This window comes from Globicephala melas, chromosome 16 (genome assembly GCF_963455315.2).
Source record: "Globicephala melas chromosome 16, mGloMel1.2, whole genome shotgun sequence".
Classification (NCBI taxonomy): Eukaryota; Metazoa; Chordata; class Mammalia; order Artiodactyla; family Delphinidae; genus Globicephala; species Globicephala melas.
Genome location: NC_083329.1, coordinates 9,293,464 through 9,306,260, shown reverse-complemented (window position 1 = coordinate 9,306,260; position 12,797 = coordinate 9,293,464). Strand labels below are relative to the sequence as shown.

Genomic DNA, 12,797 nt, shown 5'->3' with positions numbered 1-12,797 from the left:
TGTGCTCTGTGGGCTTCAGCACTCTATAGAGATTCTCCAAAATCTGAGAAAAGTGTTTGAAAAGATACTTAGAAACTTTACCAGCGCGCTGGGGAGCTTGGTAGACCTCAGGTCTCAGCAGCCAGCACAGCGTGTCCGCACCTGGTTACACGTTTCCATCTTCCTTTCTCTGTACACATGCACTGTGTGGAGTTGGATGCCACCAGCATATGGTCCTGTGCTGATAGATTAATTTGGTTTTGCCCGGTTAGGTAGCTCTCCTGTCTTGTCTGCCTTATTAAAGAATGTTCCATGGTCACAGGACAAGCTGTTAAAAACAGGTGTTGTTTGTGGTTAACTCATCGGCAAGTATCGGGACTTTTCTTTTCTTTTTTTTTCTGGCTGCACTGTGCAGCTTTCGCAGGATCCTAGTTCCCCGGCCAGGGCTCGCACCCGGGCCCCCTGCAGTGGAAGCACGGAGTCCTAACCACGGGCCCTCCAGGGAAGTCCCTGGGACTTTTCTTAATAATGTGCAGCCAGGAGAGGAATCAACAGATCTAAGGCTGCAGTTGGCATCCCCGACCCTCAGTGTCAGATTTTCAAGTTCATCAAAATAGCTTAATTGTTCTCAGTAACAGACTTTATAGTTAGAATATATTATACCTTGAGCTTACAAAATAAGTGAAATACTACTTGTCTCTATGCGTAGGAATTTCATGGAAGATTCATTTGGAAAAATAGTTCTGTTGCTGAAAAGGTTTGGAAGCCACTGATGTAGTAAGACAGCACAGATCTTAGAGGCAGACAGTTCTAGATATGAGCCCTGCTTTCCCTGGCTTACTAACTGGATGGCCTCAGCAAAGTAATTTGCCCCTCTAAACCATAGTTGTGTCTTCTGTAAAATGGGCCTGCTCTCCAGCAGCAGGATGTTTTTGCAGATTATAGAGAAATGTACAGATGGCCTAGTCCAGTGCCTGACACATAACAAAGAGTTCAGCATATGATAGTTATTAGAACGCTCTTCATGCTAGGAATTAAAGTCGTTATAGTTCATGCCTGGCCATTAAGAGGTATGTCTTTACACTGTGGAAGTGCATATACCTTATCGTATTTGCATGTATTTACATATTTCCTTATATGGAGAACCTAGATATGCATATCCTGCTGAATATATTTCCCTACAATTTAGAGTCGTTTTGGCAGACTGTAATGGCACATTTCTCTTTCTAATACAGCTTCTTGGCAAATTAAATCAGTTACTTTTTCATTTTAAAAGTGTGGAGCCTTTGCAGAATAATTTCCTGTGCTTTAGGTTCTTTTGGTAGGAAAAAATAATCAAGCAGCCGATGGGAACTGCTTTTATGCATTGGGACTCTGAAATGCTGCTTTATTTTTATGTGCAGGCTCTGTGGGGGGACTGCAGAAATCCCTGCTCTTGGGAATGTTTTTGAGGCCCCTGAGAAACTGAATAGGGAGAAAAGAGCTAACTTAAAAAGCTGCTATCCGCCTCCTCTAATTAGCTTGCTCTCCGCTCCTGGGAGGGGGAGTGAAAATATGAAAACAATGCAGGAAGTGCTGGAAGTGAATGGCATTCTAGGGGTCCGTGGTAGCCTCTGATGCTTTGATGCAGAAAAGTTCACGGTAAACAAGGCAAGGAACCACACAGGGGCTTGGTGTACCCTTGCCCTTCTCACGCACTGCGTCCTGCACGGGGCCGTGGGGAACGGTGGTCCTTTCCAAGCAGGTGTGCCAGCTGGGCAGCTGCAAGCAGGGGAGACCTCATTGGAATTCAGCAGCTTGAATCCACAAGCGTCCGGCCCTCCCTGTCGCTTGCTTGTGCTCTTGGGAAAGATCAGGGGCCCTTTGTGCTCTAAAGCCACACATCACCAGGGCCCGGGGATGCAGAAGCCATGGGAAGAGCACAGAGTCTCTCCCTCAGTATCTCTGCTGGAGGCTGGGGAAGCTCTCACAACATTTGTGGCTGGCGGTGCAGCTAACCTTTTCGTGACATCTTAAAGAGATTCAGATCCCAGAGATACCAGCAAAGGAATTAGGGGTGGGAATTGACAGAAGCTGTTCTTCATCGGAGATGGCTTTTGCCTCCTGGTGGACATGGCCCCCGGTGGAATGGGCCCGGTGGATGTGGACAACGGTGACCGGCAGTGGGGACTCCAGTCTGCAGGTCCTTCAAGGAAACTCAGGAAAGAGGCAAGTTGTCTCCGTGTATCTCTTCAGCATTGCCCCTGACGTGTGTGAAGCTGGGGGCCAGGGCGACACCCGGGGCCCACCACGCAGATCCAAGCTCCTCTTTCTCTTTGATGCTCGGTTGCATAACTTCCTTGTGTTTTTCATACCGGTAAACAGATTCTGCAAAACGTCAGGCACCTATATCTGTTGTTGTCCAGGCGTGGATCTTAAATTTCCCCCCAGACAAAAGCTAAGTCTGTTAATATTAACGTGTGTTTGTAAAAGTCAGCATGGCCTCTGTCGTGTTTGCATGAATTCAGTCTTTACTAATGAAATTTAATAGTATGCAGGCTTCGGCTCGTTGGATCCCATCAAAAGCAGCTCTGATGTTTCTGTTCGTCTCTTTGTCCCTGGAGGGCTGTGTGGCAGGTTGGAGGAGCCAGGGTCCTTGAAAGGATGGGGGTGGGGGAATCTTTGGCTCTGACAAAGTGAGTCTCTGACAAACAAGTTGTAAAAACATCGATGTAGATTTCCTGAAGGAGAACTCACCAAATGGCCCTTTTTTCCTGTCCTGCCTGACTGTGGAGGGATTGGTTTGTCGTGGTGTTCTCCGCCGGCTGGCAGATGGTCTTTAGAAGATGCTGACTTCTGCAGAGGACACTGGTCCTTTGATATCTTGGTGCTCTGCGCTGTGAGCGTTTCACGTTCCATACACACCTGATGCGTCACCCTCTGATTATACATCTTCTGCCAAATCGCCGGCTGGGTCGCTCGTGCCAGCAGCCATCCTAAGTATCCACCCTCTTGATAATTACCTTCCTTGTTGCAAGTAAGTGAGTGGCATCTTGATCTATTTAAAGTGTCCCGAGGCGGAAATTAGCCCACGTGATGCTGCTGCTTCTTGCACGCCGGCATCCTCAGAGTGTGGTGGGGCTGGGACCATGGACCCCTGTGCATCCTGAGCATGTAAGGAGCTGCCCTCCAGCCTGAGGACACATGCCTGGCTCAGTGATTTGGGGGTGCCTCATCCTTTCTGGCTTGAAATTGAGTCCTCAGTGGAAGCAGGGTGATGGAGGAGGACTGTCTGCTCTGGATTTTCTCGAGTCCAGGATAAGGCTTTAGTTCGGTGAGTGGCATCCCCTTGTTCCTGGGTGGGGGGCGTCCTCTGGGTGGAGTTTCGGTTCATCTCTCTGGCTGAGAATCTTCCTTGAGAGGAGACTTTGCTGCAGACCAGCGAGGGCCATTTTCACACTCCTGGGATCAGCAGGGGGGCCGTGCTTTGTGTTTTAGTCTGACACGTCCTCCACCTGACCTGCCAGCTCTCATTCATTCATGTATTCACTTACCGGATGTTTAGGCTGGGGATGCAGTGATAAACAAAAAAAAAAAACACAAAACAAAACAAAACAGGCTGTCCTCTTGGCCTTTCAGCTCAATAGAAGGGAAAGATCATTAACATGATTAGAAAGTGACTAAATCTATAATAACAGGTTTTGTGCTACGAAAGAAAGGCAGTGGGAGAGAATGATGGGGTGAGGGGGAGAGAGACCTAATGAGATTTTGTCTTGTGGAGTGAGGGTCCTATGGGTGTGTTGGAATCACAGAGTGTCCCTGGGAATGCTTCCATATCATTTTGCCTGAATTGTTGCCAAAATAACGCGAGCCAACGTTGATCAAAAGATTCCACTGTTTGTATTTGCCACTAAGGCCAGAAATACGTATTTCGTGTAGAGCTGAGTTCAAAGACTCCATCGTTTGGGCGCAAAGCTGGTGATAACGAGTTTCACTCCTGGGAATCACGCTGAGAAGTGACTTTGCTCACGGTGGACCGTTTAATTGGGCAGAGAGACTGGTTGCACCGGTCCTGGGAGGGGTCATTAGGCCGTGCACGGCCCCCCAGCACTGGCCCCTCGGAGCCAACGCAGCCCCGGCCACTGTCTAACCTGCTCTCCACCCCCTCTCTCTCCATCAGGAGTTCTGACTCTGAAGAAGCATTTGAGACCCCGGAGTCAACGACCCCCGTCAAAGCTCCACCGGCCCCACCTCCGCCACCCTCTGAAGTCGTTCCAGAACCCGAGGTCAGCGCTCCGCCTCCCCCAGAAGAACCAGGTAACCAAGGATCAGGCGCCCCTGGGGGAGGCCTGGGGACAGCCCTGCGGCTGAGCCCCGGGAAGACTCAACAGCGGCTCCTCAGGGGACCTGGCTGGAGGAGGGCACACACCCCGGGGGGCTGGAGCTCCTTAGATTGTCACCAGCCTCTGGGACCTCTCAGCTCCGGGCTTGGTTTGATGTGGTGTAAACTAAGGGTGCGGAGATACAGTGGGCTATTTTGTGTCTGCTTTGCAGAAGTTTAGGGGAGGCCTCTGGGGAAACCATGCATTTAACTCTGGGTGCCTTTCAGCTGACGTCCAGAACTGGGTTTGTGCAGGTCATGGAATTCTCTGGTGCAATCTTAGATTCTGACATTTGGCCCCTGGCTCCCATAAGAGTACTGGTTCTGGATCGCCCATGTGAACCTGCATTTTTATTAAAAACGTTGCCCCTGTGGGCTTGGGGATGATAATTAGTAAATGGGCGAGAAGAGAAAATGATGGATGACTGAGTCTGTGCAGGGATGACTCCTTTATTCCTCATTAACTTCAAATTATCCAGATTTCTTATCACTTTCCCATACCCCCTAGTGTGACTTAGAACAAAGACCTTTATGTGCCTTTCAGATGTGGTGACTGCTGCGATTGGGAGGATGGGGAAGGCTAGGACAGACCTCCTGTCCCAGCCCCCAGCCTGCCCAGCTGGCTGGAGTCCTCTGTGTGCTGCCTTCAGTTACACCAGCAGGGGTGGGACCACCTCAAGCATTAAAGTTTAACATGAGGCCTGGAAGGAGATGGGGATTGCTAGGAATGGCCTCACAAGCTGGTCAGGGGGTCAGGTGGTCTCAGAAATGGCCGTACAGGCCAATCAGGGGGCCAGGTAGTACCGTCTTCAGAGCCGGACAGCCTCAGCTGGACCCTGAACTTCAGAGGGCCCCATTCTGGCCTTCCTGGGGCCACAGCCCTCGCAGCGAGATAAGTCTGCAGAGGCAAACTCCTCCTGGTCCGTGTTCTGGACACCTGGGGGCAGCCACTTCCTGGGCCCACCCCGTCCCCATCTCCTGGCCTGTCTTCCCAAGGCTGACTGTGCCCACGTTTGCACCCTTCAGCCAAGGAGATACCAAGTATGGGGCTGTGACTTACAGGTAGGTTGTCCACACACCTGTGCTCGAGGCTGCCCCTGGTGAGGGATGGAGGTTGGGGAGAGAAGGAACAGGCCAGGGGCCCGGCCTCCATTTGTACTCTCGCCCTGGCCAGGAGCCAGGTGAACTGCAAAATAAAAAACGATTTTGACCTTAATGTTGGTTTTAGAAAGAAATGGATGGGATTCTTTCTAGCTGCTCTGGCTTCAAGCTGGCCATAGTTTTAGGGCAGATACTCCTGGAGCTTTGTTCCTAAGCAAATGTGCTCCATGGTGCTGGGGGAAGAGGAGAGATACCTTTGCTGGTGTCTGATAAATGCAGTTTTCATATTCTCCCCTTTTGACAGCTTATCAGTTAGTAGTACCTGATGCTGCAAAGTTCGTTTAGGCACTGAGCTCTGAGAGGGTAATTATTGGAATTTATTTGATTTTAAGGTGGGAAAGAAGCAGGAAGGGCTGCTTACATTTCTCAGGGAGTCGTTTGCACCCCAGCTTTCTTTCTTTCATATAATAAAGAACGTAAAAATTCCATTTCTTATAATATTGTAAAAAATTCGCCCCAAGGTTTTAATGGAAAGTGGCTGAATGACAAACACATTTTAATCCTTAGGTCAAATGTGCACTTAAGAATAAATTATCCTTTCTTATGGGTATAATAAGTTCATGCCTATACATGTGTGGGATACCTTAGGAAAGATGTCAGAAGAAGAATGAAGGCCGAGGACAGTGCGTGGTCCACCCCCAAGCGCCATGCAGCGTCCAGAGGACGGTCATTGCTGTGGGCACGTGTGCGTCCTGTGGGATTTCCAGTCACATAGCGCTTCTGGGGTTGGTTTGCCACCTCTGTTCTTTTCTTCAGCCTGTCTTTGTTCCTTCTTCCTGACTTCTCTTTCAACAAAGCAAAGAACAATCTCCATTCTTAAACACGCACCCACACGCATGCACAACACTCACCTCTTGCTCGGATGGTAGTTTTTGAAAGAATGAACACTATGGAGGATTAAGAGAGAACCCCCAGTGGAAGGGGTTGGAGCCGTGAATTGCCATGAGTCACAGCCCCATGGAACTTTTGATTACCCTGGCTGGAGTCTGACTTCATGCTTCTCCTCCTTGGAGAACTACAGCGAGGCTACATGTATGCGGATTACACAATAAGGACGCTTACGGTCGGGATTGTGTCTGCCTAAAGCCCCCCCGTCTTGGGCTGTACAAAGATCCAGCTGATTTGTCGCACTCATTAGAAAAGTCTGCTGGTCCCTTCTGTGGACAGCGTGGGACGGTACAGATTAAAGGGGCACTGTGCTTGCTTGTGGAGGTGGCTAGAGGAGAAGAAAGCTTCCTTCTGGGAACCGAGGGAGAGAGAGGGCAAGAGAGGAAAATCTACCGTCTGGTGTTTGCCTCTGCAGAGTGCCTGCGATGTTGCTAAAGCTGCCAAAAGAACCACAGGAAATAATAGACGAGACCTTTGGCTGTGAATAAAGACATGATGTTTCCTCCTGGAAACTTAATTTTACAAAATAATCTGTCACCTTACCTTGGGTGCTGCCAGCATGATTGTGCTGCACGGGACAGGATAATGGGTGAGATGTGGCTGGCCACCATGTGTCTGCCGCTCATCTGGGCTGTGCCAGGGTGTGGCTTATCTGAGCCCAGTTTTTTTTCTTTTTTTTTTCTTTTTTTTTTAATAACTGACCTAAGATTTTTTTAATGATTGCATGATTTTACTAGTTATTAGGTAAATATACATTCCAGAGGCTCTTAGCATTTACCATTGATTAACATAGTCTGACTAGGGATGGTCATTCAAGCCTTTATGGCTTTTATTTCAATGGCTTTATAATTCTTGCGTAGTTGGTTAAAACTGATGGTTTAGCTCATGATACAAAAACATGTAACTGCCTATGTGGATTAGTCATTAAATCTTATTTTCAGCGAGGACAAGATTTTACCTTAGGTTGCTACGTTATAGACAGATTAACTAAAAAATAAAAGTGAAATTAACCTCTTTAATTGAAAAGAAACGGGAGGAAATTAATTTGAAAAGTTACGTGCACCCCATTGTTCATAGCAGCACTATTTACAATAGCCAAGACATGGAAGCAAACCAAATGTCCATCGACAGATGAATGGACAGAGAAGATGCAGTGCATATATATACACAGTGGAATACCACCCAGCCATTAAAAAAGAACGAAATAATGCCATTTGCAGCAACATGGACGCACCCAGAGACCATCATATTAAGTGACGTAAGCCAGACAGAGAAAGACAAACATCATATAATATCACTTATATGTGGAATCCCAAAAAAATGATACAAATGAACTTATTTACAAAACAGAAATAGACCCACAGACATAAGAAACAAACCTACAGTTACCAGAGGGGGATAGCGGGGGAGTGGGAGGTAAATTAGGAGTTTGGGATTAGCATAAATACTCTACTGAGTGCAAAATAGTTAAACAGGGACCTACTGTAGAGCACAGGGAACTATTTTCAGTGTCTTGCAATAACCTATAATGGAAAAGAATCTGAAAAAGAAGAAGAAAAAAATATATATATAACTGAATCACTTTCTGAGCCGTTTTCTTATCTGTAAAATGAAGCAGGTGACCCGTGAGTCCTCTGAGATCCTTCCCACTCCGACTTTTCATGGTTCTGTGATCAGGACGCGTGGCTGCTCTACAGTGGCTGCATTATTAGAACTCAAAACTGACCACTGAAGGACATAATTAAATAATAGCTCCATTTAGTGTCTGCCATGTGCCAGTCCTGTGCCAGGTTCTTAGCAAGTTTCATCCCATCTCAGGCAAGGGGAGGAGCCCCAGTGCTCACAGCATCCCGGTACTGGGCATCTCATCACCTGCTTGCCAGTGAGATGTGGGGCTTCTGGACCTTGACCTTGGTCTCAAAACAAGTGAGGGGCTGTGGGATCAGAATCCCCGCTTCTCGACTCCCTTCCATTTGGAAATCAAGTTGCTCTCTGTGCAGGCGAGATGAGCCGGTACATCCGAGGCAGAGGGTAGGCCATGCGGTTGCCAGGTGGGTGGCAAGTAGATGGTCAGTGAGGAAAGCCCGTCTATGAGACCAGGGGCGGGTTTCCATCCTACAGTTGCCCTCCCTCTGGAGACGCGGTTCCCCGTGGGGGAAGCGCTGTTTGCTCATTGTCGCTGGGAGGATGCCCAGCACAGGGAAGGCCGGTGTGGGGGCCTTGGAGGTGACCGGAGCCACCCGTGCCCTGCTTGACCTCGACCTTTCCTCATTGCTCCGCGGGGAGGGTGGCCTCGTTGAGGCTCCAGTTGTGCTCCACGTGGCCGTGTGTGGACTGCTGTCTGCAGATTGACCCAGAAGGGAGCTTACTGCACCCAGGGGCTTCTGTTTTCACGTCTCAGGACTCAGTCTCCATACATATTGTCACTTGCTTTCATCTCCTCTGAGGTTGAAGTGCAGGGTGCCCGCCGCAGAGAGACAGGAAGCCTCCTGGTATCAGGCGAGGCATCTGAGAGCTCGGCCAGGCGAGGGCCCTTCCCGTCCTGGGGCAGGGGCACAGGGAGTGGGGTCACGGTGGCGTGTGTAAGAGTTGGGGCCCACGGCTGCTGTTTCCTGGCACTGGTGTACCCGGGACTAGGTGCTTACGTCCTCCTCCTGTTTCATCCTCACAAGAATGCTTGATGTATGGTTGAGGCTCAGAGGAGTTGAATAACCTGCCAGGGGTGGCCCTGGGCACCTTGGGGGGCACACCAGGAACCTGGCAGGGCCCTGGGCCTCTGGACTCACATTGTCTGCCCTTAATGACCTCGCTGGAGGATCTTGACTGCACTCAACGTCAGCTCAGGTGGATCCAACCTGTTTTCACAGAGAATTTCTCCATCTGCAAACAGTCACCCCGGTCGATAGCTGTCGTGACCCACAGAGCCTCGAGCAGGGCTGCTCCTCAGCCTTTGGGAGCTGAAGGCAGGTTGGAGAGCATAGACGTGGGAGAGCAGGGCAGGTGTCCAGGAAGCAGCGGGCACAGACCTGCCAGGTGTGGAGGTCCTTGGGACCCAGCAGGGTCTGCGTGAGAGTTCGGAAGCCTCCCGGGTCTGGGAGAGAAGCCGGTTTTGCATGGGCTGCCTGCCTCTCTTGCTGGTCCGTTCTGGGTTTAGTGACCACATCAGAGAGTGGACACACAGGGACCGCATCTGCCTGTCACTTCCACCTGCCCTGACGTCCCACACCGCTGAGTCCCCATAAGCAATCAGAACTCACCTCAAAGATCAGTCCAAGCCATCCAGGCTGATCCTCCAAGCCGTATCTGTGGCCACATGTGAAAACATTGCCCCCGGAGATGTGAAGAACTAGACTGTGTCCTGATAGGAAGCAGGTGACATGAGCTAGCCCGGGCCCGACTTGCCTGCTCTGGGAGCCACCTGTGGCACCTGTGAAAATGGGCGTTCCGGCCCTGATCCCAGCCGTGCTGAGCTGCTTCGCCAGGGAGGAGCCACAAGTCAGGGCTTTCAGTGAGCGTCTCAGGCAAAATGCTGCATGAGGACTGAGTCAGGCTCTATTTATCTCTCATTAGCCTACTTAAAACGGAGGCCTTGGGCTTCCCTGGTGGCGCAGTGGTTGGGAATCCGCCTGCCAATGTAGGGGACACGGGTTCGTGCCCCAGTCCGGGAAGATCCCACATGCCGCGGAGCAGCTGGGCCCGTGAGTCATGGCCGCTGAGCCTGCGCTTCCAGAGCCTGTGCTCCGCAACGGGAGAGGCCACAACAGTGAGAGGCCCGCGTACTGCAAAAAAAAAGAAAAAAACAAAAACGGAGGCCTTTTCCAGAATAAACATTATTGATTGCAATCGATTATTATTCACATACTTGGAAGGATGTAGAGCTAGGCTCCCCGTGTACAAGACCATTTACGCTTGATACACTGGGTGAGGCTAAGCGTCTGAGTGCAGGGGTGCCTTGTGTTGGCACCTTTAGGCCTCTGGGCCCGTGGGTTCCTGCCCAGGGTGAGCTGGCTGGGGGTGGGGTGGGGGGAGGCGGAGGGAGCAGCACAACACAGCTGGCAGTACGTGCTCCAGTTAGAAGCAGTCAGCAAGGCTAAAGGATGTGGCCTTTGAAGACAGTAGTGTGAGAGTTGGGTGACATCGGTTGCCCCTTGTTGGCTTTCTCCCTTTCCTTGGAATCCCCTCTTGTTTCCAAACACACTTCTTTTTTCCTTAGCTCGGGGATTGTATTGCCTAGCACAGTTAGGGACTGCACTGTGTGCCCTCAAGTTCATATGTTGAAGCCCTGACCCCCCAAAGTGACTGTATTTGAAGATAGGACCTTTAAGGAGGTGACGAAGGTTAAATGAGGTCGTAAGGCGCTAATCTATTAGGGCTGGCGTCCCTGTAAGAAGAGGAGGGGACGTTAGGGATGAGCTCACACAGAGCAAAGGCCGTGTGAGGACACAGGGAGAAGATGGCCGTCAGCAAGTCAAGGAGAAACCAAACCTGTGGACCCCTTGACCTCGGACTTCCAGCCTCCAGAGCTGTGTTGTTTAAGCCCTTTGGTCTGTGGACTTTGTTCTGGTGGCCTGAGCTGACTGATATGTCGGGCACCACCTAGTAATCCTTTGGGTGTCATGAACCAAAGATGCTGATTTTGTCCTCAGACTGAGCCAGAACCTGGAGCCAGGACGAGGCGTTGGTCTCCAGGGCAAGCGTTGCCCAGGTCTGCGCTGTTGGGATGCAGCAGGCAGACGACGTGAGCACGTGGATGGATCCTTCCTTACCTCTGTGTCCACAGCATGCCCCACAGTGGTTGACGTACAGGAGGCAGCCAGATTGTTTGACATACAGGAATGAATGAGTAAATTGTCTTCATGCAGATACGATGTATGGACATTTAGCAATCCAGTGGGGGGACCGGGAATCCAGTTGGACCACACTTGCTTTGGAAAATCAAGGCCTGCACGTGGCAGTGACCCATTTCTCTGGTCTAAAGTTTTCTCTGAAGAGCATCGAAGGGCCCTCCCTGCCCTGCTCCGGTCAACAGACAATAAAACAGTGGTTCTCAACCAGGGATTATTGCGCCCCCCAGGGAACACTTGGTAATTTCTAGACACATTTTTGTTGTCACAGCTTGGGGTGGGGGGATGCTAATGGCATCTAGTGGGCAGAAGCCAAGGATTCTGCTAGACATCCTGCAGTGAACAGGCTGGGCCCGCTGCGACAAAGTACTGACCATCCTGAGATGGCCACAGTGCCGAGGCTAAGAAGCCCTGTGTCGAGACTCGATTTCCTGGTCCATGATGATTTAATTAGGGTGTGTCAGTTCTAAAGAGGAAAGCCACATTAAGCCGTCAGAGAGCTTTTCTTCTGGGGAAAACAGTTAGCAGATGGTTGAGCTGCATATCTGCTGACTGTTGCACGGTCTGGGGAGAACTCCTGACATCTGAAGGGCCTCGAAAGGCTTCCTTCTTCAGGCTGCTGGGGTATGCGTAGCAGCCTGAGAGAACGCAGGTCAGCAGTTGTGGGCCTTGCTTTGGAAATGATGGGCTGGGCTGAGGCCCTTTCTCTCTCCTGCAAGGCCCACTTGAAACACCTGGTCCTCTGAGTCCCCTGGTTCTTCGGTGCCCTCTGTACTGTGTGTCCAGGGCAGGAAGGGGAGGCAACTGCTGATGCGAGGATGGGGTGCCGGAGGGTGCCAGTCTCTGGAGGAAATAGGGAGGGAGACGGTTGTAGAAAGAAGAAGGGAGGGGACATCTTTTGAGATGAGAATGAAGCAGGAGTGTTTTCGAGACACGGAGGAATCTTTTGGCAAAAAGGGTTGAGAGCCTTCAAGCAAGTGCTCCCATCTTCTAGGACATCTGCTCCAAGTAGGGCTTGGGGTGGCTTTGGATGCAGAAGAGAAGGGAAGGTTTGAAACCATGGCTGGCGAATAGACCTGCTTCCAGGAAGTGATCTCAATGCCAGAGGCATTTATTGAGCTGGCAAGAGAAAGTGTGGCAGGTTCAGGGAAAACGAAGATAAATGAGACCAGTTCCTGAACTCAGGAGGCCGGCAGTTTCCTCGTGTTGTCTTCATCTCCTGCGGTTCTCTGCTAAGTGCTCACCACCTCGGGGTGTGCTGCCGTGAGCATGAACCGCTCTGAGAAAAATCTACAGTAGGAAGCCAGTTTGGGGGTGAGTGAGCATTTCTCAAACCTTGTTGGTTTGTTGGAATGAGGGATTAGGGCTGCCAGATTTAGCAAACAAAAATACAGAGCGTCCAGTTAAATTAGAATCGCAGATACACAGTGAGTGACTGGGACATATTTACACTAAAAAATGTATTCTTTTATTCTAAATGCAAATTTAACTGAACATCCTATATTTTATCTGGCAACCCACGGCAAGGGGTGGGGTGGGTACTGCAGGATATAACTCCTGTAGTG

The 12,797-nt window shown here is 50.3% G+C and overlaps 1 protein-coding gene across 8 annotated transcripts in view; it reads left to right on the top strand.

Moving 5' to 3' along the window:
* LOC115843375 (transforming acidic coiled-coil-containing protein 2) overlaps nt 1–12,797 on the top strand; it is a 136,549-nt gene that overhangs the window by 83,379 nt on the left and 40,373 nt on the right. For 6 of the 8 annotated variants that reach the window (XM_070043817.1, XM_070043816.1, XM_070043815.1 and 3 more), the window contains one exon: nt 4,139–4,275. In XM_070043817.1, the coding sequence (XP_069899918.1) occupies nt 4,139–4,275 (137 nt within the window). Of the gene's footprint in view, nt 1–1,877; nt 2,188–4,138; nt 4,276–12,797 lie in introns of those variants that run through there. The other 2 variants (XM_060285901.1, XM_060285900.2) reach the window with 1 other exon arrangement.